Below are 27,407 nucleotides of genomic sequence, written 5' to 3'. Positions count from 1 at the left end.
TGCAAACTCCACATGGACAGTGACCCAGAACCGGGATCGAACCTGGGACCTCAGAGCCGTAAGGCAGCAGTGCTAACCACTGCGCCACCGTACTGCCTTGATGAAGGCAAGCATACCGTATAGCTTCTTGACTACCTTCTCCACCTGCGTTGACACTTTCAGTGACCTGTGGACCTGTACACCTAGATCCCTCTGCCTGTTAATACTCTTTTTTTTTCCTTTTTTTTTGGTGCATACAATTTTTCATTTATTTAGGCGTATTTCTTGCCTTATCAACAGACAGAACTTTCTCTTCATGGAGAAGGTCAGTGTGATGAGGTGGGAGGGGGTTGCGCGTGCAGGTCAAGGGCCAGCGAGCTCCGTGCCCGTGGGTCCTCGGGTGGGGCGGGAAGGGGGTTAACCAGTGAAAAACGCAGCAGACTCGGGGTTGCCAGGCTGACTTTCAACCTTTACTCCTTGGTGGAAATGTGGAGGATCAGGTCGATGACCCTATTGCTGTAGGCAAACTCATTATCGTGCCAGCAGACAAGCTTCACAAAGTTATCGTTCAACGCAATCCCGGCACCCGCATCAAAGATGGAGGAGTGTGTGTCCCCATTGAAGTCAGTCGACACAACCTGGTTCTCTGTGAATCCCAGGATTCCTTTCATGGGTCCTTCAGAAGCTGCCTTTATGGCTGCCTTGATGTCTTCATATTTGGCAGCCTTTGACAGACGGCAGGTCAGGTCAACCACAGAGACGTTAGGAGTTGGCACCCGGAAAGCCATCCCGGTCAGCTTCCCATTCAGTTCAGGGATGACTTTGCCCACAGCCTTGGCAGCACCAGTTGAAGCAGGAATGATGTTCTGATGGGCGCCTCTACCATCTCTCCATAGCTTCCCGGAGGGACCGTCCACTGTCTTCTGGGTGGCTGTGTAGGCATGGACAGTGGTCATCAGAGCTTCAATGATCCCAAACTTGTCATTGATGACTTTGGCCAGAGGAGCGAGGCAGTTCGTGGTACAGGAGGCATTGCTGACATGGTGATGCTCTTGTCGAATTTGTCATGATTGACACCCACAACGAACATGGGAGCGTCGGCAAGTGGGGCGGAGATGACCACTCGCTTTGCACCGCCCTTCAGATGAGCTAAAGCTTTCTCGAAGGTGGTGGAGACACCTGTGGACTCCACTACGTACTGAGCCCCCGCGTCGCCCCACTGGGGGCGACTTCTGCACTTTAAATCCTTCTGCACTGTAAATTCTATGATTCTATACTTGATGTTAGCCGGGTCACGCTCCTGGAAAACGCTGACAGGTTTTCCATTGATGACGAGTTTCCCATTCTCGGCTTTGAAGGTCCCGTGGGTAGAGTCATGTTTGAACATGTAAACCATGTAGTTCACATCAATGAATCGGTCATTAATAGCCACCACCTCTACCTTGCCATTGGCAATGGCAGCCCTGGTGACCAGGCGACCAATGCGCCCAAATCCGTTGATGCTGATCTTCACCATGTTGCAGTGTTTGAGTCCGGGCTCCTTGAGTGCTGTGTGTGAGGCCTGGCCAAGGCAGGGGCTGCGTCTTCTCCTCTCATCCTGTCTGTGTGACAGTGAGCTGCAGCAGCTGCTGGGTGTATATAAACCGGAGTCCTGCCCGCTCCCCCTCACCGCCCAGTCCTGCAGTAACCTGAGGCTGAAGTGCCTGTTAATACTCTTAAAGGTTCTGTCATTTACTGTATATTTCCTATCGCATTAGACCTTCCAAAATGCATTACCTCACATTTGTCTGGATTAAACTCCATCTGCCATCTCTCCGACCAAGTCTCCAACCGATCTATATCCTGCTGTATCCTCTGACAGTCCTCATCTCTATCCACAACTCCACCAATCTTTGTGTTGTCCGCAAACGTACTCATCAGGCCAGTTACATTTTCCTCCAAATCATTTATATGTACTACAAACAGCAAAGGTCCCAGCACTGATCCCTGCGGAACACCACTAGTCACAGCCCTCCAATTAGAAAAGCATCCTTCCATTGCTACCCTCTGTTTTCTATGACTGAGCCAGTTCTGTATCCACCTTGCCAGCTCACCTCTGATCCCGTGTGACTTCACCTTCTGTACCAGTCTGCCATGACGGACTTGTCAAAGGCCTTACTGAAGTCCATGCAGACAATGTCCACTGGCCTACCTTCATCAATCATCTTCGTCACTTCCTCAAAATACTCGATCAAGTTAGTGAGACACGACTTCCCCTTCACAAAACCATGCTGCCTCTCGTTAATGCATTCACTTGCTTCTAAATGAGGGCAAATCCTGTCTCGAAGAATCCTGTCCAGTAATTCCCCTACCACTGACTTAAGGGTCACCTGCCCATAATTTCCTGGATTATCCTTGCAACCCTTCTTAATCAAAGGAACAATATTGGCTATTCTCCAATCCTCTGGGACCTCACCAGTAGCCAGTGAGGATTCAAAGATTTGGGACCTCACCAGTAGCCAGTGAGGATTCAAAGATTTCTGCCAAGGCCCCAGTAATTTCCTCCCTTGTCTCCCTCAGTACTCTGGGGTAGATCCCATCAGGCCCTGGGGACGTATCTACCTTAATGTTTTTTGAAACAGCCAACTCCTCCTTTTTGATATCTACATGACCCAGACTATCTACACACCCTTCCCCAGGCTCATCATCCACCAAGTCCTTCTCTTTGATGAATACTGATGCAAAATACTCATTTAGTACTCATCCATTTCCTCTGGCTCTACGTATAGATTCCCTCCCCTGTCCTTGAGTGGGCCAACCCTTTCCTTGGCTACACTCTTACTCTTCATATACATATAAAGAGCCTTGGAATTTTCCTTACTCTGGTTTGCCAATGACTTGTCATGACCCCTTTTAACCCACCTGACTCCTTGCTTAAGTTCCTTTCTACTTTCCTTATATTCCTTAGGTGCTTCTCTGTTCCCAGCCTTCTAGCCCTTTCAAATGCATGCTTTTTCTTTTGGGCTAGGTTCACAATATCCCTCTTTATCCAAGGTTCCCAAAACTCGCCATACTTATCCTTCTTCCTCACAGGGACATGCTGGTCCTGAATTTCTATCAACTGACATTTGAAAGCCTCACCTGGTAGATGTTGATCTACCCTCAAACATCTTCCCCCAATCTAGATTCTCCAGTTCCTGCCTAATATTGTTATAATGAGCCTTCCTCCATTTAGCACCTTCACCCGAGAACCACTCTTATCTTTATCCAACTGTACCTTAAAACTTACTAAATCATGGTCACTGTTCCTGAAATGCTCCCCTACTGAAACTTTGATCACTTGGTCGGGTTCATTCCCCAGTACCAAGTCCAGTATGGCCTCTTCCCCAGTTGTACTATACATTGCTTCAAGAAGTCCTCTTGGATGCTCCTTACAAACTCTGCCCCATCGAAATCCCTAGCCCTAAGTGTGTCCCAGTCAAGTAAGGGGAAGTTAAAATCACCCACCAAAACAATCCTGTTGCTTTTACACCTTTCCAAATTACACTTTGCCTATCACCGCAACTGGTCCACAGCAGATGATATCTCCCTGGCTCTACAATCAACACTCGAACACCTTGACAACAAGGACACCTATGTAAAACTGCTGTTCATCGACTACAACACCGCCTTCAACACCATTATCCCGACAAGGCTAATAACCAAACTCTGCAACCTTGGACTTGACCCCTCGCTGTGCAGCTGGATCCTTGACTTCCTCACCAACAGACTGCAATCTGTCAGGATAGGCAACAGCACCTCCTCCACAAAAGTCCCCAACACCGGAGCCCCACAAGGATGAGTGCTCAGTCCTCTACCGTACTCCCTATATACACACCACTGTGTGGCAAGATTCAACTCCAACTCAATCTATAAATTTGCGGATGATACGACTGTGGTGAATCGTAACTCAAACAACGATGAATCAGACTACAGAAGGGAGATAAATCATTTGGTTGCATGGTGTACTGAAAACAACCTCGCTCTGAATGTCGGAAAGACCAAGGAACTGATCATCGACTTCAGGAAGCGTAGGATGACACTCCCCCCCCCCCCCCCCCCCCCCATCTGCATCAATAGCTCCGAAGTGGAGATGGTCGATAGCTTTAAGTTCCTGGGGGCCACCATCACCAACAGTCTGTCCTGGTCCACTCACTTTAATGCAACAGTCAAGAAAGCCCAACAACGTCTCTACTTCCTACGGAAGGTAAAGATATTAGGCATATCTGCATCGACTCTCACAAACTTCTACAGATGTGCGATAGAGAGCATCCTATCCGGCTGCATCACAGCCTAGTATGGCAACTGTTCGGTCCAAGATCGCAAGAAACTGCAGAGTGTGGTGAACTCAGCCGAACGCATCACACAAGCTTGCCACCCCCATATTGATTCTGTATACACCTCACGCTGCCTCAGGAAGGCAGACAGCATTATCAGAGACCCCTCCCACCCAGGCATTGTCTTCTTCCAGACCCTTCCATCAGGCAGAAGATACAGAAGTCTGAAGACCCCCACATCCAGACATAGGAACAGCTTCTTCCCCACAGCTACAAGACTCCTCGACGACTCCCCCTCGGACTGATCTATTCCCTGTAAGAACACTATTCACGATGCCCTGTGCTGCTCTTGCTCATGTATTTGCTTTGTTTGGCTCCTTGTTCCGCACTGTAACCAATCACTGTTTGTCGATGTACCATTTGTCAATGTACTCTGTTGATTATTCTTTTTGTCTACTATGTACGTACTGTGTACGTTCCCTTGGCCGCAGAAAAATACTTCTCACTGTACTTCGGTACAAGTGACAATAAATCAAATCAAATCAAATCATACGCAAAGAGTGGTGAGGCTGTGGAATGCCCTACCTGCAATAGTAGTGAACTCGCCAACATTGAGGGCATTTAAAAGTTTATTGGATAAGCATATGGATGATAATGGCATAGTGTAGGTTAGATGGCTTTTGTTTTTTGACTTCCCATGTCGGTGCAACATCGTGGGCCGAAGGGCCTGTACTGCGCTGTATCGTTCTATGTTCTATGTTCTAAATCAAATCCTACCGAAGTGCACAACCTCACATTTTTCCACATTGTATTTCATCTGCCACTTCTTTGCCCACTCTATTAGCCTTCTGCAGTCTCTCTGCCTCCTCAACACAACCTGCCCCATTACATATCATTAGATTGTGAACAGCTCCATGCAGTGGATTTGTGGTAGAGAACTATGTTGAGGCTGTCTTAGGCTTCTTGGGGATAAACGTCCTTCCCCCTGTTGTTCCACCAGAAGATTAATAGAATGGGCTTGCTCTCACATGAGGTGAAATTTAATTCACTCCTGGGGAGCAGACTAGGAGACTTGGGGAGGGGAGAGACAGTATTTGGAAGGAATGAGTGCCCATCACTGTCCTGGCTCCCCTGATTAAGTCAGAGCAGGGATGGTTGAAGAGGCCATTTGAGCCTCATAAATGGCTAATTAAGGACCACTTAAGGGCCTCATCCGGCTACTGCTGGTATTCCACTAGCGGTGGAGAAGGGGAGCAGGGACCATGCATCACATGGGGAAGTCCCAGTAAAAACTGGCGGCCTCCTTATGCGCTCAGTCAGGAGAAAGAGTGGCCTACTGGGCAAACATTGTGTGGTTCATGGAGGGCCTCCCCCTCAACAGTGGCATGAGCTGACATTCTGAATGACTACCCCTACCCTCACGACCAAACCCCATTCCTCACTGAGGTCTGCCTGATAGGCCCTAGTGCGTCAAACTATACTTGCTTACATTCTTGGACATCTTCCATCTTCCCTGGTCTGGTCCTGTTGCAGTACCAGCAATGGACACTGCTCCCGATGGCGCTGCTGATGCTGAAAATCTGCCTGCTCCAATTAGCTTGCAGCACCTCATCCCTCAAAGGGATGGAAGTCCCAAAGGCAAGCAATCAACTGATTGTTACTGAATTCCCTCAGGGACTTTGAAAATATCTGTGGTGGGATTGCCAGCAGCTTTCTGACCATTGGACGGATCAAGGACGTACAATTCAATCTATTGTTGCTGCTTCCATCGAAAACCGTAGGGACTGTAATCATTAAAATGATTGAGATGGACACACCGTGTCAGTAAGCATGCCTGTGTGGAGCCAATTCTGAACTCCTGACACCAGCAGTGGGGGCAGAGAATCCCACGGGATTCCCAAAGTGGCTTTTACGCCAGCAGGTTTTCATAGAATTTCATAGAATTTACAGTGCAGAAGGCGGCCATTCGGCCCATCGAGTCTGCACCGGCTCTTGGAAAGAGCACCCTACCCAAGCCCACACCTCCACTCTATCCCCATAATCCAGTAAACCCCAGCCAACACTAAGGGAAATTCTGGACACGAAGGGCAATTTAGCATGGCCAATCCAGCTAACCTGCACTTCTTTTTACTGTGGGTGGAAACCGGAGCACCCGGAGGAAACCATGCCACACGGGGAGAACATGCAGACTCCGCACTGACAGTGACCCAAGGCAGGGATCGAACCTGGGACCCTGGAGCTGTGAAGCAATTGTGCTGACCACAATGCTACCATGCTTTCCCCAATCAATTGTCCCCAGCTCTCCACCAATGATGTAACTGGAATCGCGACTTTAAAATTTGGGATCCCTATTTGAAAGCATTTAAATGTAATTATAATAATATAATAATAATAATCGCTTATTGTCACAAGTAGGCTTCAATGACTTCAATGAAGTTACTGTGAAAGCCCCTAGTCACCACATTCCGGCACCTGTTCGTGGAGGCCAGTACAGGAATTGAACCCGCGCTGCTGGCCTTGTTCTGCATTGTTCTGCGTTACAAGCCAGCTGTAACGCAGAACAATGCAGAACAAGGCCAGCAGCGCGGGTTCATTGTGGGCCCTGTCGATCTCCGGTTGGTTGGGGAAGCTGACCCTTCCAACCATGTTTTCCAGCATCTGGATCTCGTAGTCAGTATCCTTGCCCTCGATCCCCTCTGGCAGGCCCAGTATTCAGACATTCTGCTGCCGAGACCGGTTCTCATGGCTCCTCTAGGTAACCACCAACCTTTTTATCTCTGATTCTACCTCAACGTCTTTTTGAGCTCCTGGATTGTCTTTTCTTGAGCCTCCAGCTTCTTTCCCATTCCATCGAGTGCTGTCTGCATGGCAACCAGCACCTCCACCGCCGCCACGACTGCCACCTGGATCTCCACTTTGATCTCTTTGTTCACAGTGGTCAATTCGTTGGTTCGGAATGTCTTCCATCCCTCTCCAGGTCAGGGGTGGGGGGGGTTGTTGTCCAGGTCATCGGTCTCCCTCTCTCGTGAGTTGCTGGTGACCCCTTACCACCATTCACTGTGATACGTAGCTGGACTCCGGAACTTTGATTTGATTCATTGTTGGTGGGATTGCTTAGCTCTGTGTCTGGTCAGCTGCTTTGCCTGTGTCTAAGAATGCCTGATGCTGCACCTGGCATGCTCTCCTTATTGAACCAGAGTTGTTTTCCTGGCTTGGTGGCAATGGCAGAGTGAGGGATAGGCCAGAGCATGAGGTTACAGATTGCGGTTGAATACCATTCCGCTGCTGTTAATGGTCCACAGCACCTGATGTATGCCCAGCTTTGAGCTGCTAGATTTGTTCTGAATCTATCCCATTTAACATTGTGATAGTGCTACAAAATTGTAATGACTGCCTCTCAGCCTAAACGATAGCCAGCAGCTCAGAGTCAAATTGTTTACCCTCGCATTTTGCAATCTTTAATTGTAAAGAAATGGATAGTTCATTGTGTTTGAAATAAAATAATACATGCCATTGTAATTAAATAGATGCAGATAAATTGGTAAGTATTGCTAAAGCTCATTTAATCAGACGAGGGCCTGACAAGATGACACAAGGTTGTGCATTACAAACAATTCCAATTGGTGTTTATGGACAATTTCTTCCCACCCGTCTTCATCAACCTTATCTACAACTCCTTGGGTGTTTCCTCCCTCCTGTACCAATCTAGTTTACTAGTCCTGAAAGGTATCTTGGCCATTCAATTCCACACTTCATCAGGTAGTAAATTCCAAATTCTAACCACTTATGTTGTGAGACGCTTCTCCTGAATTCCACATTGGATTTATCAGTGACGGTTTTATGGCACCTACTTTGCGCCTCTCCCACAAATGGAACCATCTTCTTGACATCATCAACAATAATTACTTTGGTTTATACAGTACCCTTAAATCAGTAATATGTCGGCAGACACTTAAAAGGAGCATTCCGAGCCACATCAGTAGATATTAAGATATAAAATTACTTTGTCAAAGGGCGGCACGGTGACGTAGTGGATAACACCGCTGCCTCACTGCGCTGAGGACCCAGGTTCGATCCCGGCCCGGGGTTACTGTCCATGTGGACTTTGCACATTCTCCCCATGTCTGCGTGGGTCTCACCCCACAACCCAATAAGATGTGCAGAATAGGTGAGTTAGCCACGCTAAATTGCCCCTTAATTGGAAAATAAAATAATTGGATACTCTAAATGCCCACAAAAGAAGGGTGATGGGGAGTTTGAAGGGTGGCAGAGTGTATGTCAGGTAAGTAGGAGCCTCTGGGATGTTGGGAGAGTGACGGTTGGGAGTCCTGGATGGGGGTAGCAGCAAGGGGCATGGGGGGGGGGGGGGGGGCAGAAGAGGCCCCCCCCCAGGGACCCCATAGCTGGGTGCCCTCACATGGGAGAGTGTGGGGTAATGCCCATGTCTGTGGGGGCTGGCATTGCCCATGAGTGGGGGGTGTGGGGGACCCACCAACTCACTTAGAGACAGGGAACCCTTTCGAATGGCGCCCAATATCTGAGTTAAACTCCCCAGTGCTGAAACAAATTTTAAGCGTGCGCCAAACCGGAGAGAAACTCCCTAGGGCCAAAGAAGTGACTAAGGGTGCGACTCTCCGGCTTTGTTGCACTCTTCCTCGAGCGAATCGAGGCCAGTGAATAGCGGGAGAGGCCGAAAGCGATAGGCGGCAAACGTTTCCGATGCAACCAGCCTGCTCCCATAGACAAAATTTGGATCCCGCCATAATGTGGCGAGAAACCAATTACCACCACCTGAGCCCTATTTCCATACAATTGACGGGAGACACCCCATATCCAATGGCCTCCCGTCATTCAGTGTCCTCCCCGGCAAGTAGTCACGCTGGCCTGATTAGTACCCCTTTTTAAAAACATTAAGGGCCGCACGATAGCACAGTGGTTAGCACATTTGCTTCGCGGTTCCAGGGTCCCAGGTTCGATTCCCAGCTTGGTTCACTGTCTGTGCGGAGTCTGCATGTTCTCCCCGTGTGTCTGCGTGGGTTTCCTCCGGGTGCTCTGGTTTCCTCCTACGGTCCAAAGATGTGCGGGTTAGGTGGATTGGCCATGATAAATTGCCCTTAGTGTCCAAAAAGATTACGTTGGGTTACGGGGACAGGGCAGAGGTGTGGGCTTGGGTAGGGTGCTCTTTCCAAGGGCCGGTGCAGACTAGATGGGCCGAATGGCCTCCTTCAGCACTGTAAATTCTATGATTCTATGATTAACCTGGTGGAACGGCTTCTGCGGGGAGCCGAGGAGGTGAGTAGCCATCTTTGCTCACAAGTAAAGAACCCGGGGGCACTGAGCTTGCCGCCCCAGTGGTCGGCAGGGGAAGGGGGTGGTCACCCTCTGGTGGGGATCGGGTACCATGAGCTGGCATGGGCTGCCATGGTGGGGGGCATGCTGGAGCACGCGGCTCCAGCATGCCAACCCTTGGATTGTGTGTACACGTTCCAGGGGCAAACCTCGCTCCTACCTGTCTGTCCCACCAACCACCCATAACCCCAACTGCGGCTGAGGCCTCTGGCTGTGCAGCTGAAGTCTAAGTTGTGTCCTGTAACCTTGCCATTGCAATGATGTCCACAGAACATCTGGTGGCTTAACGAGAATGATGATTTATTGATGAACACTTGGAAAGTTAACAAACAGAATACTATACAGAACAGGTTACTCTTTGAGCTCCCTGAACTCCCCTGGATCTACCCTATGTGTGACTGTCCTGTTGTAAGCCTTACTACCAACTGGTGAGTGTCTCACATCATGTGACCAATGTCTGACGTCACCAGCTGGTTGGAGGTCGCATTACTAACTATGTACAAAACTATTCACAGGCATATCACCACATCCCCCTTCCTTTGGAGATGTTAACATTTATATACAAAAAACATCACTTGTGTCATCATTTAACACCTGTAGCATATGCATTTACAGATTCAACTGTGCTTCAATTAATATGATATGCCTGATGACAGTGTCCCTTGTGCACAGCTCATTTTGCATCTCCGAGTGGATCACCCAGCTGATCTTCAAGGCTTTTGTCAGCTTTCCAATCTCACATTTGCTTCTGGAAGACTGGTTTCCGTGCAGGTCTTTTGTGCCTTAGCCTTTTGGCGCGATGCGTCCTGAAGACCGGTATCCTTGCTGGCCATAGCTGCGTCACCAGCTTCTTTCGTGTCTTCAGATGATGCTTTTTGCTGCTGCGTCGTTGTGTACTCTCTGGCCTGTCGGCCACGTTGCCAATGTCTTCTTCTTCAGCATCATGAGTTTCATAGGTGGACTCACGGTATCCCCCACTCTCCTTCTCCTCCTCTTTTATTTGTGAAAGCGATTTTTTTACCGATTTTGTGACAGCTCCTCTTTTTCTGCTTGACTTTGGTAGCACCCATCTTGCCAATGGCCTGCGCCATGGGAGTAGTTGCTTGTGGATTGCCTGCTGAGACGTCTCTTGTTGGCATACTTCTGAGGGACTGTGCGGCCGTGGTCAAGTCTGCACCTTCAATGGTTGGTTGCAGAGCCTTGCACTCTAGTTTCTAGGTTAGAACCACATCCCCAACGTTGGATGCTGTCCGTGCATCCTGTGTTTGAGAACCAAGTGATGGCTCCTCGTCACTCGAAATGACAATGCACAGGTCATCTTTTCCTGAAGAACCAAGTAATGACTCATCTTCGTCTTGTTATATGATATACTTATCATCCGTCGTTGTGGAGCTGTATCCAGATACAGCCGTCTGCTCCTCTAACTCATCTTTCAGTGGAGTGGCCTCGAGTATTGGGGAGTCCACTACCGGAACCACTGAGATGATTCATTTTACGCCTCTGGAGCCAGTTTCTCCAGAATGGGTATTATGTCTTCCGTTATTAGTTTGTTCACAGCTGAGGCGTTTTCATCTGAAGTGTATGCTACTGCAATTTCACTCTCAGTCTCTGCATACTGTCATGTGAGTGTCCCTTTAAGAAAGGTTTAGTCTCTTATCATGTGACTTGCAGCACATTGGGCTGTGGCTGTGAGGTGAGGGGGGGTTTCAGTTTCAGTTTGACTGCTTTGGACAACAGAAGGAGAAAGAAATGTTTTTTCCCTGTCTTTCTATGTTCTCATTTTAAAAGCTGTTGCAGTAAAAAGCATTTGGTTGTGGCTAACTGTCTTGGTAACTTTAAAGATATAGGCCGGGATTCTCCTGCAATCAACGGGGCGGGCCGTACCGGCGCCAAAGGGTGGCGTGAACCACTCCGGCGTCGGGCCGCCCGGAAGGTGCGGAATCCTCCGCACTTCCGGGGGCTAGGCCGGCGCTGGAGGGGTTGGCGCCGCGCCAACCGGCGCCAAAGGGTCTCCGCCAGCCGGCATAAGCTGGCGCATGCGCAGGACCACCAGCGTGTTCTGGCGCATGCGGCAGAGCCTTACTGAGGCCAGCGCAGAGGGAAAGAGTGCCCCCATGGCACAGGCGGGTCCTGATCACGGGCCAGGCCACCGTGGAGGCCCTCCCCGGGGCCGGATCCCCCCGCGCCTCCCCAAGGACTCCGCAAGCTGCCCTCCAAGCCAGGTCCTGCCGGTATGGACCTTTTCCAATCCATGCCGGTGGGACTGGCCGAAAACGGGCGGCTGCTCGGCCCATCGGGGCCCGGAGAATCGCCGGGGGGGGCCGCTACCAACGGCCCCTGGCCGGCGCGGCGCGGCCGATCCCCGCCCCCGCCCAAAAACCAGCACCGGAGAATTCGGCAGCCGGCTTTGGAGCGGCGGGGCGGGATTCACGCCGCCCCCCGCCGATTCTCCGACCCGGCAGGGGGTTGGAGAATCCCGCCCATAGTTTGCTTTCCGGAAGGAGTTTGAATCTGCTGGTTGAGATTGGATCAGAATCTCAGGGAAAGGACCAGTCCCATTCAAGTGAGAATGCTGTGTGCTGGGCCACATCCTTGAAAAGAAGTTTGGTTTATTGGAGTTTGTTATTGAATTGGAACAGCTAAGGGGGAATTCATTAAGTGTTATACATAGATTACTGTAGCTGTGTGGTGGCTTTATGTTTGTAATTGATAGAAATTCTTGCTATGTTTATAGTGTGTTATATGTGTTAACTACATTCTTAGAATACACCTTGTTTTGATTCAAGTGTCTGGGAAGTCTGATGAATCACACCTTCAGTGAAGGCTTTTGTGCTCATCCGAGCCAAATTCAACACAAAGGTGATAGGTCAGGTGAACTTCATAATGCAATTTGGAGCTTTTAAACCCTGACCCATAAGAAGTGCCATCTTAGAGCTTTCACACTTCTCAGTGTCCTGCACAGACTGGGCGTTCCTTGTGACCACCTCGTCATTTCCACCAAACTGCCGGAATAGCGCTTCATAGGCTTCCTCATCAAGTTTGCCATCATGCGAAACAATCTTACGAGCATTTCATAGCTGTCCTCATCAGGCTCACCCTTGAAGTCTTTACTTTCTTCATCGTAATCATGGTCTTCGTAAATATCATCGTAGTATTCATCATCGGAGTCAGCAACATCTGCCAAGACTTCTCCTGTATAGTATGACATTGCACATGGAATTATGTGTTTATACAGGAGGCAGCACGGTAGCATTGTGGATAGCACAAATGCTTCACAGCTCCAGGGTCCCAGGTTCGATTCCCTGCTGGGTCACTGTCTGTGCGGAGTCTGCACATCCTCCCCGTGTGTGCGTGGGTTTCCTCCGGGTGCTCCGGTTTTCTCCCACAGTCCAAAGATGTGCGGGTTAGGTGGATTGGCCATGCTAAATTGCCCATAGTGTCCAAAATTGCCCTTAGTGTTGGGTGGGGTTACTGGGTTATGGGGATAGGGTGGAGGTGTGGACCTTGGGTAGGGTGCTCTTTCCAAGAGCTGGTGCAGACTCGATGGGCCGAATGGCCTCCTTCTGCACTGTAAATTCTATGATATCTATCTATGACCAATTTCAAAGTCAGCAGTGAGTCTTGCTGCAGAACGTTTGTGGAACATCAGGAGGACTGAAGAAATTGAAGAATGAGTCATTTAGTACAGTTTTTGTAACTGTTTTGCGAGTACTCCGACCCTTACGCTTCGGCTTCGTTTTAATGGTTTTCAGCTGACATTTTTTTCTTTCTTCCAGTCTGTGCATCCCATGATTTCTGGTTCATCAAAGAGTGAAGATTCAGGCTTGTCAGGCCACAATTCCAGTTGGTATACTTTCGTAATTACCTCATTTATAAAATACTCATTTGGTTCAAACTTAAACTCCAGAGTGAAGCTCATTGGCTGTGCATGCTCTGAACATCTAACATTCACATTTTATCAATGCTTTAATGTAGGCTCATCATGCCCCTGTATCATACCACTGAGTATATACACCTTCTTGAAGACTGTTAACCAGAAGTCTGGAATTCCTTTTGGCTCTTCCACCTCTTCATATGATTTGTCATCCTCCACTTGGACCTTTGCTTGTTTCTCTGGACAGTATATTTCATTGAGAGTTGCAGTAATTGTTCACCCACTCGTTGTCTGGAACGTACAGTCGCTCAACTAAGTTCAGGGCCTCACACGCATCCGCTCTTATGATGGACTCGCTTTTCGTGTCCATAATGGAAAATGGTAACATGTGAGTTGTGTTGTGTGCTCATAATCGAGTTCACATACACCCAGCATCTCAATCGCCTTCCCACTGTAGTGTATCAGCAGCCTCGGCTGATCGCTAACTTTTGGTTTAACCCGCAGCCCGTGCAAATCGGACAGACTGAGGAAGTTGGACCTTGTTCCCATGTCGAGGTCGCATTTTATCAATGTGTCGTTCATCAACTCTAGAGTTGTCCATCTGCTTTCAACGACTCAGGTTTGTCAAACATATCATCACGACTGTTCAGAAAGAATTTTTCACTTTTTATGGTTAGACTCATCGTGTCCTTTGTTGAACTGAGATCAATGAAGAGCTGTTCTTCCTGGGGCATTGCATCAACCGCGTTAACTGATCTGATTTGGTCCACTGTAGCACGCAAAAAACATTGTTTTGCAAAATGATTTGTACGGCCACACCTGGAACATACTTTTCCATATGCTGGACATTGCCGTGGACAATGCCGATTGACACATTTCTGGCATAAGCGGTGGCTCCGGTTGGCCGCTTAAAATGGCCGCCCGCACTGAGACCATGATTTTTTCATTGAACTGTGTCACAGCACTGATGGCTCTGGCGTCTTCTTCCATGGTTGGCGCCAAAATGTTTCAAACTGAGTGTACTGATCTGCTGTGCAGCCAACTCACTCGCATGGCAAATTTTAATCACATTTTCCAATTCCAGGCCTTCTTTCTGTAACAATCTCTCACAGAGCTTATCATTCGATTTGCCAAACACTATTTGGTCGTGGATCATCGATGATTTTAGATTACTGAAATTGCAGGGCTGGGCCTTCTGCCTCAAGTCGGTTACAAAGCTGTCAAAAGATTCACCTGGTTTCTGGGTATGCGTCTGAAAAATGTATCTTTCAAGTGTTTCTTTTTTTGGAGAACAATGCTGATCGAAGTGCTTTATCACCTCATCACAGCTGTTGTTTTCGTAGTCACTATCGAAAGCGAAGGTATTGTAGATTTAAATTACTTATGGAGCTGCCACTGTAAGCACAAAGCAATGCACCTCTCGCAAGGCTGTGCCTGGGGGCCAAGGGCTGAAACATAGAGTTTAAACAGCTGTTTGAAAACGCGCCAATTTTCGTCTATGTTACCCAAGACTTGAAGTACTTTAAACATTCCATCTCGAACTTCACCGTTGTTTGTTTCGTTGAGTCGCCAATGGCCGTAGTTCACCAGGTCGGTGGAAGAATCTTTTCTTTTTCGTTCTTCGGCAGGTTTCGCTCATCTTTTCTGCTGTTATCTATAAATGTTCAACACTCCTGGTACCATGTTGTGTTCTGTGACCTTGCCAGTGCAATGATGTACACAGAACATCTGGTGACTTAACTAGAATGATGATTTATTGATGAACACATGGAAAGTTAACAAACAGAATACTATATAGATTAGGTTACTACATGAGTTCCATGAACTCTCCTGGAACTACTCTATGTGTGACTGTCCTGTTGTATGCCTTACTACCAACTGGCGAGTGTCGCACGTCACGTGATCAATGTCTTGACGTCATCAATGTCTTGACACCATCAGCTGGTTGAAGGTCGCATTGCTAACTCTGCACAATACTATTTACAGGCATATCACCACAGGCTATTGCTAATATGGAATTGGCAATCATAGTTAAGTGAGAACTTCACACAACACAAATGCATTCCCGTGGGTGGGTGGGCCATGTAGCATGTGCGTGTCATTGCCTAGCATCCCAATTAGGCCGCGATGCCTGGACACAGTGCCTGAACACTGCAGGAGGCAACACCACCGACGCAACAGCCAACATCCCAGGGCATGGGACACAGCTCTGGGGACATGTCCACGGCCAGAGGGTGGGTGAATGCCAATGGGAGGTAACCAGCGCCCGGTCCAGGTGAATTAATGTATGGGTGTCTGGGGTACAGGGTCTGGAGTCTGTTGAGGAGGGACTGCTGTGGTCGGAGTGCATGGGCAGGGTGTGGCGGAGGGTGGGGTGTCAATTGGGGAATGGAGGGTCTCGGGTGAGAGCCACCACTGTTTGTTATTCTAACACCCTCTCCCAATTCCTTCCAGATATTGAACGCGATTGACGGTATATTGGACCCCGCAGCACAGACCCTAGTGGTACTTCTGGTAGGCCCGGCAGCCAGATGCCGGAGACAGCTGCAGCAGCAGTAGCTGCTGAGGCTTGAGGTGGCGGCCCATGTGCAGGGACCCATACCACACCCTGAGGACCCGGCCGCCATCAGGCTAAGGTGAGACCCAGAGGGTGAGACCCATGGCAGCCCAGGATGTGCAGGTGTCACTGGTCCTTTGAATAAATGACAAACACCGTGTGCCGCAGGAGGCACCACTTCAACAGGGAGATGGTGCGTCACCTGTGCCATGTCCTTGCGGACTTGGCACCACATGAAGGAGGAAGGTGTCAAGGTCACTGCAGCCCTGAACCTTTACACCTCGGGCTCATTCCATGGTTCGAGCGGGACGTGTGTGGCATCTCGCAGGCTACAGCCCACAGGTACATCCGACAGGTCACGGATGCCCTGTAAGCCTGGACGGAGAATTTTCTAAACTTTGACAAGATGCAAGGGCAGCAGGATTCTCCTCCATCGTTGGATGCCCCAGGTCTAGGGGCTGATAGACTGCACGCATGTTGCCTTGCACTCACCAGGCCATCTGGGAGTTCCGTACTTTAATAGGAAGGGGTTCTGCTCCCTGAATATACAGCTCGTGTGTTACCACCACATGAAGATCATACACATGTGTGCACGCTTCCCAAGAAGTGTGCACGGCAGCTACATCCTGGGGCAGTCAGACACCCCCGGCCTCTTCGAGGACCTCCCCAGAATTACCTGCTGGAGTGTTGCTGACATCTCCCTCTGAATGTCCTGGCCACATCTTAACGTCGTCATCAGCTCCGGGATAACCTCTTCTGTTTGCCCCGCATTGGGCTGGGACCCAGCTGGGTCCTGCGATCCAGCAGACCTTTGCCTGTTGTCTTGCCTGGGGGTTCCTGCCTCCATCTGATGTGCCAATCAGCAGCTGTGTGGTGCTCACCAGATTGTGCCCCAGAAGGATGTCCACTAATGTTGCCCACCGAGGTATGTGTCTATGCGTTGGTGGAGAGTGGGGATGACAGCTGTGACGCGTCGATTATGGCATCTTCGGAGCTCTGCTCTGAGGTGGTCTGAAGGGAGGCAGTGGAGGGGGCCACCCCGGATGTGCCACCGCTGTCAGCTGGAGGACCTGTGGGAGAATGGTCATGTGGTCAGTGGGAGGGATGGGTCAGTCAGTATGGCAATAACAACTCACATTTGACAGGTCCGTCAACCTCTGCATTGGTGACTGTTCTGTCCTCGGCCACCCCATCACCTCCAGGCCCCATTCCTTGAAGGTCGTCTGGATTCTTATGTCCCACACCCCTCCACCAGTCTAGGCCCTCTCCCGTCGATTGTGGGAAAGCTCCTCGTGCGATGACACACAGAGGGCACTGTTAGCCGCACATATGGTTCACAGTGGTTGGGGGGGGGGCGGGGGGCGTTAAAGGGAGAGAGGTGAAGGAAGGGTTGGGGCCACATGGAGGGTTGATGCCCAGGTGGGGGCGGAAAGTTCTCATGGGGGGTGGGGGGTGGGGGCAAGGGTGCGTTGTGGGCGTTGATGTCAACTCACCTGTGCTGCCGGTGTAGGTCGTTGACTCACTTGCCGCACTGGAGCCCAGTCTTCCTGGTCACGCTTCCTGAACTGACAGCCGCTGCCACTTCGTCCCAGGCAGCACTGGCTGCCTTGTGGCTCCCCATCCCCCGGGACCCTTGGGGGAACAGGACACCCCTCCTGGCCTCCAACACATCTTGGAGCAGCCCCAGGTCCGCATCGCTGAATCATGGTGCCGGTCTTCGCGGCGCAATGGCTGCGTGTTGAGTGGGGTTGACTGTGCAAATGCAGCTTAAGTGCTGCTCGACCTTGTTAGCAGGGGAGGGCTGGCGAGCGCGGTCCCAGCAAAACGGCTGACGAGCATTCATTTGCGGCGTGAAACCGTTGAGTGGATCAATTAACGTTGAAAAGGGTTCCCGCTTGCTACCACGTTTAGAAATCTTTCCGAAGATTTGCAGCGTAATTGTCAGTTGATAGTGAGGGGGAACTCGCCGGCAGAGTCGACGGGAAACTCCCAGAAAAATCTGCCACAAATGAACTTCAAAATGTTTCCATTAAATTCTGCCCCACATTTTTTCATTTTAGACAGATACCTGCATCAGAAAAGCACCTCAAAACCTCCGTCAGGTTTTCTCTTGTGTGTCATCTAAGTAGGTAGTCCTTGGAGAATGTTTTCCATCCCGCATTTAAAAAATCGAGCATGCCAAGGAGATTCTGAAGGGCAGGTGTGGTATATTCGTATAAACCCTTCTGTGTGTTAATCATCACATACGTCCTGGATGAATCGTCTACTTTGAGCTCGAGGTAGGCATGGCTCATATCTAATTTGGTGAAGGTTTGGTCCCCTGCCAGCTTGGCATATAGATCTTCTACACATAAACATTTGTTCTTGCTCCATTTATTCTACCAAGGTCTTCTTGGAATACCTCAGGATATTTGTCAATGACCTTGTACAGTCCACCAGTTCCTAGTTTAAATATTTGTAGCCAGTTGAGACAGATCTTCTCGAGCAAGTCTCTGCCCAAGAGGCTGGGTCTTGATCCTCAGACAACTATTAGCAGGAATCAGGCCGGCTGCTGCCTTTAGGTAACCGGGGTCATAATGGTCCCCCTAATCTGTAAAGGTTCCCCTGCATATGTGGCCAACTTGACCCTGGTGTCTCACAGGCCGAGGGGCAAAATGCCCATCTGCAAATGCCGGAAGGTCTGTTCCCCGACGATGGAGATGGCAGTTCCTGTGGCCATTGAGCAAGAGTGTTATCTTTATCCAGGCAAACTTTGGGGTGATGATGCTGTTCAGTCTGGGCAGCACACATACTGCTGAGTCTGGTAGCCTTGCCTGGGCCGTGTCCTTTGGCCACACTTACAGAGGCCTTGCAGCTGACACTTATAGGACTCCGGGGAGGCTTTCTTGCCATTTCTAGGGTTATCCGCCCATCTTCTGCGATGCCAGAATGTCCTGGCTGAATGTTGAGTGCACATGGGAGTATCCACTGGGAATGCTGGATTTTCAGTATGAAGGTACCCCCACCCCTCTGCCACTCAGCCTGGGAATGCTACTGGCCATAATTCTTTGGAGTTCTTGGATCCCTTTCTCGGTGTTCTCCAAGGACATTGCTAATTCTATAACTCTTTTGAGGCTTGGGTGGGTTCTGTCAACAATCTTTTTGTATCGCAACATTCTTGATCCCACACCAGCCGATCACGTAACATCTCGATCAGGGATGGTCCAACCTAACAGTATTCGACCAGCTTCCTTAATCCAGCCAGGAATTCTGACACGGGTTCCCCAGGGTCCTCCTGGCCATGGCGAATTGGTAACACTGGAGAATTATGGACGCGTTTAGGGTTATTAACTACATCCACAAGCTCATTGAATGTTTTAGTGCCAGGGGCTGTAGGATAAGTTAAACTCTTAATATTGCTGAATGCCCCACATGCTTTCAAAAGGATTAATTTATGCCGTCCCCTTCTATGTTGTTGGTGTGGAAGAAGCAGTGAATGCATTTGGCATAATGGGACTAGTCCTCCACATCTGTGTTGTATGGCTCGAGCTTCCCAAACAAGGGCATTTCAGGGATTTTCTTTTTCCTTTATTTCTAACCGGAGTTGTCGTCGGGGAGTTTCAAAATGGCTGCTCAGAATCCGTGGTTGATCCTCATCGCCGATATAATAATTCCAGGAGGCAAGGAGTGAAAGGCCAAACTGGTTTATTTTAAACTAAAAATAAAGTCGCTACTGCGGCTCACAAAACAAACATCGCAGCCCAGGATTATCAGACCATTGGTCCACATCTGGGAGCTACATTTAAAGGTCCTGCTAATGAGCCCCAGCTGGGTGGGCCTCCGCCTACTCACCATGGGAACTTATATTCTACGAATCCCACAAGAAGATCAATCAGCCACCGCCTGTGGTTCTCGTGAGGGTTTTCACAAGAGGTTTGGATAACTTTAAGTTATGATGAGAAATGGAAGTCTGGCTAGGAGAACACTGGAGTACCCAAGTCTAGTGGTAACATATATGGATGAGGGTCTCGGCAGCAACTGAGCTGAGTCAGGGGCTGAGCCAGGTGATGTCATGGAGGTGAATGTACATGGTCCTGGTGATGGAGCAGAAATGTGTGCTTGAGGCTAATCTCATGGTTAAACACAACACCCAGATTGTGGGTGGCCTGGCGAAGAGCCTGTCTCCTATTTCCTAATGGTTATGACCTCTCAGTTTTGGTGTCATTGTTGTAAACTTCTTTTTTGCACCTTAGTCAGTGACACTACCTTTTTGTAACAGGGACACCAACTCTGTTCAGGTTGTTAATGGGAGGTAATTCAATAATGATGACATCTTTAGCTGACAGCTCGCTGGGTGAAATACCTTCCTGTCCAAAGGATCTTCAATTTTGTTCCTCCTCCTTGTCTTTCTCAGGCCAAATAAAAGAAGCCAGAACCAGGTAACATTGGAATAACTGAGTGTGAAAGCAGGTTTATTCCTTCAGTTTTAATAAGGTTCCAATTTGATCTTTATCATGAAGTAAATAGCCTCAAAAATCGATTATTCACACTGTAAAACTGTACTGAGTTCACTCATACATTTTATATAAAATAAACAGGTTTGTAGGATTGTTGATGTATGCCATCGTGAATGAAATGTTTTACAATCTAGGAACAAAGGAACAAAGGATTTTGGAGCAGGAGTAGGCCATTCAGCCCTTCGGGCTTGCTCTGCCATTCAATAAGGTCATGATTCACTGGTGGTGGTCTCAACTCAATTTTCCTGTCTACCTTCCGTAACCCTTGACTTTACTGGGCGGGTTCTCTAAAAATGGGGCTATATCCCCACGCCGGCATGGAAACTGGAGTCAACCACTCCGGCGTCAACGGCCCCTGAAAGTGAGGAATTCTCTTGTCGCCGGAGTCGTCCCCGCAGCTCCAGCCAGCACGGAAAGGCCCGGGTGAGTCCGTGCATGTGCGGAACGGCCGGCGTATTTCCGCGCATGCGCGGGGATTCCCTTCTCCGCGCCGGCTGGAGTTGTGGGGGTGACTGAAGACAGATAGAGCAGGTGTACTGCTGTTCGCTCTGCCATCAAAAGACTATGTCTGGATCATTTGGTGAATTCAGAATTATAAATGTTCTCAGTAGTGAATGTAAGACTAATGTGCTTCTGTTGAAAGGTGTTTCCTCTGTCTTCTGGATGTTGTTTGGGAAGTTATTAAGCATTACTTAGTGTTGTATTCTTTGGAGGTTGCATTTGAATTGATGGTTGCTAAGATGTTCACTGTATGTTTTAAAAAGGTTAACTTGAGTTCATAGAATAAACATTGTTTTGCTTTAAAAAAATACTTTTCCATTTCTGCTGTACCAAACCTGCAAAATGGGCCGTGAGCTCCCCATACCACAATCTATTAAAAGTTGTGGGTCAGGTGAACTCCATGATACACTTTGGGGTACTCTAACCCTGGCCCATATCAAGACAAAGACCTTGTCTAACCTGTACAGAGCCAGTCACTCGAAAGTTAAGTCAAGGTCATTTAAGCCATTAGGTATAGTTTAAAGTGTAGCCGCGTGCAGATTATTATGCATAGAACCAAGCCTGTGTTTAATAATAGACAATAATTGAACTAATATACTGGTTGTGTGTTCATTTGTCCAATACAAGGAACATACGTGTGTCTTGTGATTCTTATTAATAAAGGTAAAAGAGCAACAATTTGGATGAGGGAACAAAGGTATTATCTCCAAATTTACAAATGACACAAAGTTGGGTCAGAGGATGAGTTGTGAGGAGGATGCAGAGATGCTTCAGTGGGATTTGGACAGGCTGAGTGAGTTGGTAGATGCATGGAAAATGCAGTATGATGTGGATAACTGTGAGGTTAATCCCTTTGGTAGCAAAAATAGGAAGGCAGATTATTATTTGAATGGGTGTAAATTGAGCGAAGTGAATACTCAGCGAGACCTTGGTGTCCTTGTGCATCAGTCACTGAAAGTAAGCACTCAGATACAGCAGGCAGTAAAGAAAGGAAATGGTATATTGGCCTTCATAGCGAGAGGATTTGAGTATAGGAATAGAGGTGTTTTACTGCAATTGTACAGGATATTGGTGTGGCCACACCTGGAGTATTGTGTGCAATTCTGTTGTCCTTATCTGGATGTTCTTGCTATGGAGGTAGTGCAGTGAAGGTTTACCAGGCTGATTCCTGGGATGGTGGGACTGTGATATCAAGATAGACTAAATCGGTTAGGATCATATTCATTGGAGTTTCGAAGTGTGAGAGGGGATCTCACAGAAACTTACAAAATTCTCAGAGGATTAGACAGGTTAGATTCAGAAAGAATGTTCCCAATGGTGGGGGAGTCCAGAACTAGGGGTCTCTGTTTGAGGATAAGGCATAAACCTTTTAGGACTGAGATGAGTTTTTTCACCCAGAGAGTGGTGAATCTGTGGGATTTACTACCACAGAAAATAGTGGAGGCCAAAACATTGTGTAATTTAGAGAAGGAAATAGATATATCTCTTGGGGCTAAAGGGACCAAAAGATAAGGAGGCAAAGTGGGATCAGGGTATTGAACTTGATGATCAGCCATGATCATAATGAATGGCGGAGCAGGCTCGAAGGGCTAAATGGCCTCCTCCTGCTTCTATTTTCTATGTTTCTGTGTTACCTGCAGACTAACGTTTTGTGATTCATAGAATCATAGAATTTACAGTGCAGAAGGAAGCCATTCGTCCCATCGAGTCTGCACCGGCTCTTGGGAAAAGCACCCTTCCCAAGCCCACACCTCCACCCTATCCCCATAACCAAGTAACCCCACCCAACACTAAGGGCAATTTTGGACTCTAAGGGCAATTTAGTATGGCCAATCCACCTAACCTGCATATCTTTGCATTGTGGGAGGAAACCGGAGCACCCGAGGAAACCCACGCACACACGGGGAGAACGTGCAGACTCCGCACAGACAGTGACCCAAGCCGGGAATCGAACCTGGGACCCTGGAGCTGTGAAGCAATTGTGCTAACCACTAAGCTACCGTGCTGCCCTGATTCAGGTGCCAGGTTGCCAAGGTCCCGCAGTTCCGTAGAATTCTGCAATCTTTCTCCATTTTAAGCAGTATGCTGCTTTTCTATTCTTTCTGCCAAAGTGGACAAGTTCATATTATCCCACATTACACTCTACCTGCCATTTTTTTCCAACTCACTTAATCTATCCATATCTCTTTGTAAACTCTCTCCTTCCTCTTGACAACTTACTTCACTGTCTATCATGGTGTCAGTTGCAAATTTAGCTGCCAAACATTTGGTCCCTTCAGCCAAATCGTTGTGTAAATTTGCAGCAAATTGAGGTACCAGCACTGATCCCTGTGCCACTCCATTAGTTCCAGCTTGCCAGCCTGTAAATGACCCCTTCATCCCTTCTCTCATGTTTCCTGTTAGCTAACCAATCCATGTTAACACCAGGTAATCTTAGCTTGTGTAGTAAGCTCTGATGTGGAATTTTTTTCAAATGCTCTCTGGTAATCCAAGTGCCTTACATCTACAGGCTCACCTTTATCTACCTTGCTTGTTACTTCATTGAAAAATGTGAATAAATTAGTTCTCAATGCGATTTCCCTTTCACAATGTAATTTTGACCCTGCCTAATCACAGTATCTATAATATCCTTCATAACAAATTTAAACAATTTCCTTCTGACAGATGTTAGGCTAACTGCCCTATTTTCCTGCTTTCAGTCTCCGTCCCTTCTTGAATAAAAGTGCCATATTCGCTATTTTGTAATTGTCCAGGACCCTTCCATAATCTAAAGAAGTTTTGAAGATCATAAGCAATGCATCTACTATTTCTGCAGTAATTTCTTTTAAGGCCCGAGGATGCATACTATTTGCTCCGAGGGACCTGTCAGCCTGTAGGTCTAATAGTTTTCATAGTGATGATTGTTTTAAGTTCTCATTAGATTTTGTTGTGTCACCGAGTCGGGCATGAGGAGGTGGTTCGACCGGGCCCTATATGTTGCTCATTTGAGCTAAGATCATCTCTGAGTACTGTACTAATGTCATCCTTAATTAACACTGTTATCCCACCATCTTTTCCAACTTCCTTTTTTTTTTGAACTGTCAAATACCCATCTGTTCAGATCCCAGACTTTGCCAACGTGCAATCATATCTCTGTGATGGCTATCAAGAATTTCAACCATCTGGCATACTCCTTCCATGTCTTCCAGGGTCTGAGGCATTTATTGGGGAATATTTCAGGTGCAGAAGCAATTCCAAATGGTAATCTGTTAAAACAATCATAACCAAATGGGGTGATAAAAGTAGTTAGAAATCTGGACTTTTGGGTCACTGTGTGGAGTTTGCACATTCTCCCCATGTTTGCGTGGGTTTCGCCCCCACAACCCAAAAATGTGCAGGATAGGTGGATTGGCCATGCTAAACTGCCCATTAATTGGAAGAAATAAACTGGGTACTCTAAATTTATTTAAAAAAAAGAAATCTGGACTCTTTGTCCAGAGGCAGCTGCCAGAGGTTGTTGTTCATATCCAAGTTTGAGAAGAGGGATTTTTTGATACTTTGGCAAGACTTTCATCCACTAATGCCATCATGTAGATGTTGTGCTGTACTGACTTGTTTAACTGAATCAGGTTCACGCAGATTCTAATTGGACCATTAAGCTTGGTGTTGGAACCATTCCAGAACACCACTTTGTTTGATATGGTTACTGGAAAGATGAGTCCTTGATGTAACGTGTTCAACCTCGCTCTTGACTTTGTCTAAGAATGGGTAATGGGCTTTTATTGCTGTGAAGAGACATTTAGTCTCAGCATCCACACTTAAGGTTATGTGAAACCCTGTTTTCAGCTTTCCTAAACCTTAATATAGAGTAAACCACGTGGCAGCATGGTGGTACAGTAGTTAGCACTGCTGCCTCATAGTGCCAGGAACCCGTGTTCGATTCCGACCTTGAGTGACTGTGTGGAGTTTTCACATTCTCCCCGTGTCTGCTTAGGTTCCTCTGAGTGCTCCGCTTTCCTCCCACAGTCCAAAGATGTGCAAGTTAGGTGGATTGACCATGCTAAGTTTCCCCTTAGTGTCCAAGGATGTACCGGTTAGATGGGGTAATGGGGATAGGGAGGGGGAGTCGGCATCGGTAGGGTGTTCTTTCAGAGGGTTGGTGCAGACTCAATGGGCCGAATGGCCTCCTTCTGTACTGTAAGGATTCTCTGATTCTCCGACTCTAAGAAATGCATTGCTGAATATATTATTGATTTGTAATCTTCTCCTGTTTCTGGGTCTTTACGCTCTGTCCACTGCCACCATGTTTTGTCTTGAGTCCGGGATCTAAATGGAGTTTCTTTAGGGTTTGCTTATTACCCTAATAGTGCTACCATAGACTGTTAAAAAAAAATCTTGTTTATTTGTAGATCTATGTACATCTCAGTACTCTGCACGAGGTTGTACTTCAACTTCCCTCCAGAGCTCAGTTGCTTAATCATGAAACATTGCATTAGAGTTACATCAATATTTACATCAGTATCAGGTGCTCCTGCCGTTAACCCTTTACTCCACAACCACTGACCAAATACAGGAAACGTCCCGCCTTCCTGACGCATTGCAGTGTCCACAACTCAACCTCCATCTCATTCACTTTGAGCTGAAGTTCTTTGAGCTGCATCCACCTACTGGAAATGAACAGTGGCTGGCTGGTGAGCTCTGCCTGGATTCTATCTCACAAAGCCATGCTTTGATAACCAAACAGTGGGCAGTAATGCGTGTATTCAGGATGATAGATGGTGTCAGGGTTTCTTACAGGAAAAGCGATTTGCATTTATATAGTGCCCTTCACAGTAAAGCACTTCACAGCAAATTAAGTACTTTGAAGTGTAATCACTTTTGCAATGTTGAAATCACAGCAGCCAATTTGTATAGCACAATTTGTATAGCACAATTTGTATACCACAACTTGTTTACCATAATTTATATACAACAGGCCTGTCGACAGCAATGTGATTATGACTTCATTCATTTTTAGTAATGTTGGTTTTGGAATAAACGTTGGTCAAAACACTAGAAAGCTTTACTGCTGTTCTTTAAAATAGTGTACATTTTACATTCACTTGTGAGGGCAGACAGGGCCTCAGTTCAACATTTCAATTGACAGAAGACACCTGCAATAGTGCAGCACCCCTTCAGTACTGCACTGGAATTATAAGCTGCTTTCTATCCACCCTGTTGATACCACTTGTAATCTTATACACTCCAATCAGGTTGCCTCTCAGCCTTCTCTGCTCCAAAGAAAACAACCCAAGCTTATCCAGCCTCTCTTCACAATTAAAATACTCTATCCCAGGGAACATCCCGGTGAATCTCCTCTGCACCTCCTCTGGTGCAGTCACACCATTCCTACTGTGCGATGACCAGAACTGTAAACAATACTCCAGCTGTGACGTAACCAAAGTCCTGTGCAGCTCCAACATAACCTCCCTGCTCTTATTATCTATGCCACAACTGATAAATGGCAAGTGTTCTGTTTACATAGAACATAGAACATACAGTGCAGAAGGAGGCCATTCAGCCCATTGTGTCTGGACCGACCCACTTAAGCCCTCACTTCCACCCAATAACCCCTCCATCCTTTTGTGGTCACTAAGGGTAATTTATCATAGCCAATCCACCTAACCTGCACGCCTTTGGACTGTGGTAGGAAACCGGAGCACCCGGAGGAAACTCACGCAGACATGGGGAGAACGTGCAGACTCCGTACAGACAGTGACCCAGCGGGGAATCGAACCTGGGACCCTGGCGCTGTGAGGCCACAATGCTAACCACTTGTGCTACCGTGCTGCCCCTTCTTAACTACCCAATTAACCAGTCTTGCGGTCTTCAGGATCTGTGGACAAGCACCCCAAGATCCCTCTGTTCCTTTGAGCTTCCTGGTGTCCTGCCATTCATTGAATAGCCCTTGTCGTGTTATTCCTTCCAAAGTGCATCACTTCACACTTTCCAGGGTTAAATCCCATCTGCCATTGATCTGACCAATCCATCTATATCCTCCTGTAACGGAGGACCTTCTTCACTGTCAGCCACCTGGCCAATCTTCATCTCATCTGTAAACTAACTTATCATCACCCCTACATTTTCTCTTGTATTATTTATATATATCACAAACAATAAGGGACCCAGTGCTGATCCCCATGGTACACCACTGGAAAGCGGCTTCCAGTCACACAAACAGCTTTCTACCACCACACTCTGTCTCCTATCACTAAGCCAATTTTGGATCCAACTTACCACTTTACCCTGGGTCCCATGTGCTTTTACCTTCTTTATCAGTCTCCCATATGATACCTTGTCAACGGCTTTGCTGAAATTCATATAAACTACATCAGCTG

The 27,407-nt window shown here is 47.8% G+C and overlaps 1 protein-coding gene and 1 long non-coding RNA gene across 2 annotated transcripts in view; one reads left to right on the top strand and one right to left on the bottom strand.

Annotated features, from left to right (window-relative positions):
- Positions 1 to 27,407, top strand: part of LOC140430056 (uncharacterized) — a 65,349-nt gene that overhangs the window by 5,923 nt on the left and 32,019 nt on the right. The window lies entirely within an intron of this gene.
- LOC140418609 (glyceraldehyde-3-phosphate dehydrogenase-like) lies at positions 407 to 1,597 on the bottom strand. Its single transcript, XM_072502141.1, is given in 2 exon segments — positions 407 to 1,021; positions 1,024 to 1,597. Coding segments are annotated over 2 exon segments (1,044 nt in total). The 5' UTR covers positions 1,496 to 1,597; the 3' UTR covers positions 407 to 449.

Source organism: Scyliorhinus torazame, chromosome 1 (assembly GCF_047496885.1).
Source record: "Scyliorhinus torazame isolate Kashiwa2021f chromosome 1, sScyTor2.1, whole genome shotgun sequence".
NCBI classification, from domain to species: domain Eukaryota; kingdom Metazoa; phylum Chordata; class Chondrichthyes; order Carcharhiniformes; family Scyliorhinidae; genus Scyliorhinus; species Scyliorhinus torazame.
The sequence above is the reverse complement of the archived record's forward strand: the minus strand, read 5'-3'. Positions and strand labels throughout refer to the sequence as shown.